The 8,788-nt window shown below is 36.9% G+C and overlaps 1 protein-coding gene across 1 annotated transcript; it reads right to left on the minus strand.

Annotated features, from left to right (window-relative positions):
- Window positions 1–854: 854 nt before the first annotated feature.
- Window positions 855–6,096, minus strand: LOC138372514 (uncharacterized). The gene is made up of 4 exons (XM_069337989.1): window positions 5,904–6,096; window positions 3,620–3,825; window positions 2,693–2,801; window positions 855–1,468 (listed from the first exon to the last, which is right to left on the minus strand). The coding sequence occupies exons 1-4, from the start codon at window positions 6,004–6,006 to the stop codon at window positions 1,119–1,121; spliced, it is 768 nt and encodes a 255-aa protein (XP_069194090.1). The 5' UTR covers window positions 6,007–6,096; the 3' UTR covers window positions 855–1,118.
- Between the last annotated feature and the right edge of the window lie 2,692 nt (window positions 6,097–8,788).

Consider the following 8,788-nt stretch of genomic DNA (forward strand, 5'->3'; position numbering starts at 1 on the left):
CTGGGTCCCTTGATTTGTAGAGCATTTCTAGTTTGATTAAGTCGTATTCTTGGAATATCAAAACTGTATTTTTTTCTGGTGTGGTGCTCATGGGTTCTGTTACAACCTTCAATGAAGCTTTTGAGCTTATATGTATGTATTTGTAATGTATGTATGTAAACAATGTATTTATTATCATTTATCAATTCTGATAGAAATTACCTACTTAAAATTATCTGTTAGATTAAGGACCTGCCTGAAACGCTGCGCATACTAGTGGCTTTACAAGATTGTAAATACTGTACTATTCAATGTATTCTCACAACCCCAATGTACCTACTTGTATATATATAAATAAAATAAAATAAAATATTGTGATGGGTCAGTAGCTAGGGATGGGAAGGCAGGATGCAGTATGCCAAACTGAATTCGTGCGCCCCTTGAGGGACTTGAAGTAGAGGGATAGGGATCACAGGATAAGTATGGGTTGCACAAACTACTGGTAACAGGATGAGTATGGGTTGCACAATTAATTACTACAAAGTGGTTGAGTATGGGGTGCACGTAAATGAAGACTCCCAAGAAGCAAATCAGAGATCAGCCCAAGCTTCATCTTGAGGCAAAGCTCAATGCCTTAAGCCATATTGATGCTCTGTCCACAGAGCATTCTCTCTCTCAAATCATAATAGTACACTAATGGTTCCCTACACCACCCCTCAGGTGCAGCTGCAGCAGGCTTGGGTGACATGATGACTATGGGGTGCACAATAAACTAACACTCACAGAATGAGTATGGGCTGCACAATAAGCTACCTCTCACAAGATTAGTAATAAAGAAACATTAATTTTTTGGGTAGGGTGACTGAAACTCATCCTGGGGTAAAAATGTTTATTTAAATTTATTATAGTTAAATGAATTTAGTAAATTATTCCATATATTGTATTATAAGTGAATTGACACTAAACTATAAATGATACTAATAAGGTTTTAAAAATGAAAAACAGTAAAAATCCTTCATGTAAGATATGGAAGTTGAAAAGTAAATTAACTGTAAACTAAATTATAAACTGTAGACATAATATAAAGTATTATAAGTAAAATACCTATAAACTACCAAATAATGTGTAAGGAACCATTTCTATTGTTTGTCCTTTTTTACCTGTTTCCTCAGGTATTTTAAAATTCCCATTCCGTTGTTACTACACTGTTTTCCTGGTGTAGTTCCCTGTGGTTCAAATTTTACTACTTGTACTTCTTGCTGTTTCTGAAGGATTGCTAATGGTAGCCCTTGTTGCACCGGCGGAACTTTTTGTAAATGTTCCACCTGCGGAACTTTTTGTAATTGTTGAATTTCTTGCACCTGCGGTACCTTTTGGACTTTATGCACCTGCTGCACTTGTAGCTCGTCAGGATTTTTTTCCAGGGCATTATCGCTATCACCTTCTGATCCTAATGTAAGTTTATCTGCATCAAGCTTCCTTGTGCGTGCTGGAATAAAAAATAAAAATAAAAAATAAAAAATTTTGAAATGGAAGATCCTGTGTAACAAATTTAATCAGTTACTATGATCGAGCCGCAGAAATTTTACAGGAAAGATATGGTTGGGTTGACTGCATCTATCTGGACCTAAAAGAGGCATTCAATAGAATTCCACATAAGAGTTTGTTCTGGAAACTGGAACATATTGGAGGGGTGACAGGTAAGCTTCTAACATGGATTAAAAAATTTCAAACTGATAGAAAAATGAGGGCAGTAATCAGAGGCAATGTATTGGACTGGAGAAATGTCACGAGTGGAGTACCACAGGGTTTAGTTCTGGCATTCATTTATAAATAATAAATAAATTGTTCATGATTTTTTTAGACAAAAGCTAGAATATGCAGCAGTTGTATGGTGCCCATATCTTAAGAAGTACATGTACAAACTTGAAATGATACAAAGACGTCATGGGTGTCATAGGGGCACCAGCACACTGGTTTGCTAAAGGGCCCTTAATGCTGTCGAGACCTTATGGGCCCTTGGACCCATTACGTTAAGACATAGTGCTGTATTGGGCCACACACTTTTTGCCATATACATCAACGACAGAGATGATTGAATTGAAATTATATATATATATATATATATATATATATATATATATATATATATATATATATATATATATATATATATATATATATATATATATATATATATATATATATATGTCGTACCTAATAGCCAGAACGCACTTCTCAGCCAACTATGCATGGCCCAATTTGCATAATAAGCCAAGTTTTCATGAATTAATGTTTTTTCGACTACCTAACCTACCTAACCTAACCTAACCTAACTTTTTCTGCTACCTAACCTAACCTAACCGATAGAGATAGGTTAGGTTAGGTTAGGTAGGGTTGGTTAGGTTCGGTCATATATCTACGTTAATTTTAACTCCAATAAAAAAAATTGACCTCATACGTAATGAATTGGGTAGCTTTATCATTTCATAGGAAAAAAATTAGAAAAAATATATTAATTCAGGAAAACTTGGCTTATTAGGCAAATCGGGCCTTGAATAGTAGGCTGAGAAGTGCGTTCTGGCTATTAGGTACGACATATATATATATATACATATGTATATATATATATATATACATATGTATATATATATATATATATGAGAGAAAATAATAGGTGGTGATATATTTATATATTATGTGAACTACTTACACAAAAAGAAGTTAGTGGTGAAGATCTTCTTGTCCTCTTCTTGTCGTGCTGGTCCTTTCTTGTAATAGATAACGATTGATTCATACCCACAGCCACGCAGATATGTTAGCTGAAAAGCAAATAATATTTAAACAATAACACTATCTGGGAAAATGCAACAAAATAAATGTTTGAAGCATAGCTGGGCATGTGCAATAGAACCCATAATAGAATCACAATACCAGAAATAAATATCTTTGATATCCCCAGAGTCAAAGTTATTCTGTGTAAATACTCTATGCAAATAAAGGGACCTTGTCTATGGAACTAACTTGCTAACAAATTTAAAAACTGTCCAACTTCTGCCATTTTAAAAAATAAAACCAAAAGTACCTAAATTTTTTCTTGATAGTTTCCTAACTAGTGTATTAAACTCGCACTGTATCTTATGAAATCCAATGCCAGAATATATGTGCCTAAACCATACAACTTTTCCATTGTAATCATTGCTATCACCTTATATCATGATTGTTATATTGAATGCATATCTTACTATATTATACCTTGAAATATTCCTCAAATTATGCTACAATTTATATGTTGATAACCCTCAAATTTTACTTTAATGTACATAGTAATCTTTGTGATACTTTCTTACAATGTACCAGCCAATTTTTTCCATTTAAGCTTTAAATTGCCTATTTAAAATTATCTGTTAGATTAAGGACCTGCCCAAAACACTATGTGTGCTAGTGGCTTTACAAGAATGTAAAAACATCAATTCTATGTACTCTCATAATCCCAGTGTGCTATCTTGTATATAAATAAATAAACAAATAGTATGTAAGTACTGTACAGCATTATTCATGTTGATTCTATACCTTATCAAGCAAGTTCAGCATAAGAAGAATACAAATGAATACAACAGATGTAGACAAACTTCAATACCTGATTTTCAATCCTTCGTAGAACCCGGCTTGCTGTATTTCGTTCTAAAGCCTTTTTGCCTTTAAGTAGAAAACGGGCTTCCTCTTCTTTCTTCATTAATTCTCTACTGTTTCGGAAGTCACACTGGCAGAACTTGCAAACATTGCTTCGGACATGCACACATTGTTTGCAGTTTGTGCATCTCCTCAAGAATTTTCCCTGAAGACCTGAAGGAAATAGTTTCTAATAAAATACTTATATTCAAATGACCTATGCTGCAAAAATTATAAGTTAAATTGTTGTTAAAATGTACTACAGTAATTAAATATATTATTTAAATTATGAAATAATCTACATTAACACTAGTGAGAGCAATGTTAAAAATTTTAGGACTGCATCTGGAAATAACTTTAATTTTGGATGTGATTAACCATGCTGTAACTCGTATAACAAAACTGAGAGGAGTTGAATCCAACAGCCTGATTGACCAGGCTGTTAATTTCAAGCGAATACTATATTATTGGAAGAAAAAAAAATTATATATATATATATATATATATATATATATATATATATATATATATATATATATATATATATATATATATATATGTCGTACCTAGTAGCCAGAACTCACTTCTCAGCCTACTATGCAAGGCCCGATTTGCCTAATAAGCCAAGTTTTCATGAATTAATTGTTTTTCGACTACCTAACCGACCTAACTTAACTTAACCTAACTTTTTCGGCTACCTAACCTAACCTAACCTATAAAGATAGGTTAGGTTAGGTTAGGTAGGGTTGGTTAGGTTCGGTCATATATCTACGTTAATTTTAACTCCAATAATAAAAACTTGACCTCATACGTAATGAAATGGGTAGCTTTATCATTTCATAAGAAAAAAAATAGAGAAAATATATTAATTCAGGAAAACTTGGCTTATTAGGCAAATCGGGCCTTGCATAGTAGGCTGAGAAGTGCGTTCTGGCTACTAGGTACGACATATATATATATATATATATGTCGTACCTAATAGCCAGAACGCACTTCTCAGCCTACTATGCAAGGCCCGATTTGCCTAATACGCCAAGTTTTCATGAACTAATTGTTTTTCGACGACCTAACCTACCTAACCTAACCTAACCTAACTTTTTCGGCTACCTAACCTAACCTAACCTATAAAGATAGGCTAGGTTAGGTTAGGTAGGGTTGGTTAGGTTCTGTCATATATCTACGTTAATTTTAACTCCAATAAAAAAAAAAATGACCTCATACATAATGAAGTGGGTAGCTTTATCATTTCATAAGAAAAAAATTAGAGAAAATATATTAATTCAGGAAAACTTGGCTCATTAGGCAAATCGGGCCTTGCATAGTAGGCTGAGAAGTGCGTTCTGGCTACTAGGTACGACATATATATATATATATATATATATATATATATATATATATATATATATATATATATATATATAATCAATATTGTAACTTTTTTTGTGTAATGACGTTTTCAAATAAAGTTAGATAAATATACACACATACCAAAAGAATAAGGGTGGTAGGAGAAGAAAATATGAAAGTGTTCAGTGAGGATCCACAAGGTCTTCTCTGAGTACTCTTTATTTTCTTCTCCGAGGCTATGGGTCCCTACACTTGCACCAGAGGTGGTACCCCTCATATATATATATATATATATATATATATATATATATATATATATATATATATATATATATATATATATATATATATATATATATATATGTCGTACCTAGTAGCCCGAACGCACTTCTCAGCCTACTATGCAAGGCCCGATTTGCCTAATAAGCCAAGTTTTTATGAATTAATTGTTTTTCGACTACCTAACCTACCTAAGCTAACCTAACCTAACTTTTTCGGCTACCTAACCTAACCTAACCTATAAATATAGGTTAGGTTAGGTTAGGTAGGGTTGGTTAGGTTCGGCCATATATCTACGTTAATTTTAACTCCAATAAAAAAAATTGACCTCATACATAATGAAATGGGTAGCTTTATCATTTCATCAGAAAACAAATTAGAGAAAATATACTGTCAGGAAAACTTGGCTTATTATGCAAATCGGGCCTTGCATAGTAAGCCGAGTACGACGTTCTGGCTACTAGGTACAACATATATATATATATATATATATATACATACATACATACATACATACATACATACATACATACATACATACATACATACATACACACATACATATATATATATATATATATATGACAGTGTCAGATTCAGTTTACTACAGTTTAGTAATTCCTTACCATTTGATGTACTAGGTAGATCCATGTTTGGTGAAGTTTTATAGCTGGAGCTGGAAGATCCTGTCGAGATGACTTCTTCAAAGAGAATAGCTTCAACACACATTGTGTCTTGAGTCTACCAGTACTTGGCCTACAGTTACCAGATCTGATTTACAGAAACTAGTGAACTATGGAGATAAGATTGTTAATAATATACTTTTTTTGAGATTCATATGACTTGCAGCTTAAAAACCAACCTTATTTTAAAATAGTACACTAAAGTACATAGCAAATTGCGAAATTCGTAGTTTTTTTAACTACTTTAAAGCTAAATTCTCAAGCTTTGAAAATAAGCACAATTTGCTATTTTAAGCGGAATCTGGCAACTCTGATTTAGCATGTAAACATTGACTTGCATTCACAATGTAGTTATTTATTTTTCAACAATTTAAAACGAGTTATGAAAATACACACATTGGTACATTATTGCAAAGGCACTATACTATATATATATATATATAAATTGTTGCAAGTCGAGCAACAAATATTTTACATTGAACAACAAATGAGATTGGAAAAGCAGTATTGCCAAAATAGACCCCAGACACACCCTGTGGGTAGTAATGGACCCCCATACCGACCCCTATGAGGGGTAGTGGACCCCATAATAACACTATGGGCGATAGTGGACACTATACAAACACTATGGGCGGTAGTTGACTTCATAGAGACCCTGTGGGCGGTAAGGGACCCCCCTACCGACCCTGTGGGCGGCAGTGGACCCCCTACCGACCCTGTGGGCGGCAGTGGACCCCTACCGAACGTGTGGGCGGCAGTGGACCCCCTACCGACCCTGTGGGCGGCAGTGGGACCCCCTATCGATCCTGTGGGCGGTAGTGGACCCCCCCCCATATCGACCCTGTGGGCGGCAGTGGACCCCCTATCGATCCTGTGGGCGGCAGTGGACCCCCTACCGACCCAGTGGGTGGCAGTGGACCCCCTGCCGACCCTGTGGGCGGTAGTGGACCCCTACCGACCCTGTGGACGGTAGTTGACTTCATAGCGACCCAGTGGGCGGTAGTGGACCCCATACCGACCCTGTGGGTGGCGGTGGACTCCATACCGACTCTGTGGGCGGCAGTGAACCATATATACTAATCCTGTGGGCGATTACTGTACCCTATAGTCATCCTGTGGGGGCAATGGATGCCATACATATCCAGGGGTGTTATTGTACCCCATACTTATTCTGTGGGTGGTTGGAGCCCCATACCCATCCTGTGGGTTATAGTGGACCCCATACTCATCCTGTGGGTGGTATGGACCCCATACCTATCCTGTGGGTGGTTGTGAGCCCATACCCATCCTGTCGGTGGTAGTGGACGCAATACACATCCAGTGGATGGTATTGGATCCCATACCCTTCCTGTGGGTGGAAGTGATTCCCCATACCATTCCTGTGGGTGGATGTGACCCCCATACTCATCCTGCGGGTGTTATTGGACCCCTTACCCACCTAACAGGTGGTAGTGGACCCTAATCCTATAGTTTCCAATTAATCCACACCATACCATCCTGTTTGCAGTAGTTTACCCTATATACATTCCAACATAACATCGTTTTCTGTTAGCGTTCCTACAAAACATTCTTTTAAAGATTTCTAAAGCACAAACTATAGTATATAATATTGATTGGTTGAAGCACTTATTCTATGTAATAATTTATTGTGCTTATTATAATTTACCTAAGAACAACTAATATTTCTCAAAACAAAACTACGAGCCTTCAATAGGATGTAGCTGATCTGTAATATTATAAGAGCATGGGCAATAGTAGGTGAATTTCACAACCCATGTGGGACCTGAAAACTACAATTTTCGTTATAATTGAACCAATCACGACTATTCAGCTATCTACGTTGATGGACGAGTACTGTGAGACGTAAATTGGTACGTGAGGAAGAGTTTGAGCCTTGGTAAAAAAGTTAACTGGGAATATATCACATATGTACTAAATCACATTCCACATATTGACTTTAAGCACTAGTCATATATGTACTGTCTTGTGTGAGAACGGGTTGCTATTAGGACTACGACCCCCGAAAGCTGCCCACTTAGCCGCGAGGCCCTGTGTGTGTGTGCACTCACCTATTTGTGCTTGCGGGGATTCAGCTCTGGCTCTTTGGTCAAGAGAGAGAGAGAGAGAGAGAGAGAGAGAGAGAGAGAGAGAGAGAGAGAGAGAGAGTGTGTGTGTGTGTGTGTGTGTGTGTGTGTGTGTGTGTGTGTGTGTGTGTGTGTGTGTGTGTGTGTGTGTGTGTGTGTGTGTGTGTGTGTAACAGCTCTAAAACTCTCCTTGTTGATCAGATTTGATCAGAGGAGTTATTCCCCCTCACCACACTTGCCGCGCGCACAGCCCCCCCCCCCCACACACACCACGACCGGAGACCAGGACACTGGATGTGATTTAACAGGACTGTAATATTTTTATCCACAACTGGAGAATTGTGAAACGCGGGTGGGTCTCCCCCCGGGCTCCCAAACCCCTCTACCCCACCCCCTTCTTCAAATACATTCTCCTGTTGTATATTTACTCTCCAAACGAATAAACTCGAGACAAATAAATCAGACAGCTTCGTTCCTCGATTTATTGTCTGGTGTTGACACGGGTTCAGGAGTAATGAGGACACGTTATCAGTTCCTTCCCTGGTGAGCGGTGGTCTAGCCTAGTCCCCCCCCCCTTCGTGCCGGCTATCATCATGAAGACATCAGACGTCTCTCACTCTCTCTCTTCCTTCATATTATTTGTTGGGGGTCACTTCTTATGGTTGGCGTTAAGGAAATTTTATTCTAACTTATTCAGGTATTACACTTTTATTAGCGGCAGCGTTTAAATAATTTTTTTGATAT

Source organism: Procambarus clarkii, chromosome 39 (genome assembly GCF_040958095.1).
Source record: "Procambarus clarkii isolate CNS0578487 chromosome 39, FALCON_Pclarkii_2.0, whole genome shotgun sequence".
Lineage (NCBI taxonomy): Eukaryota > Metazoa > Arthropoda > Malacostraca > Decapoda > Cambaridae > Procambarus > Procambarus clarkii.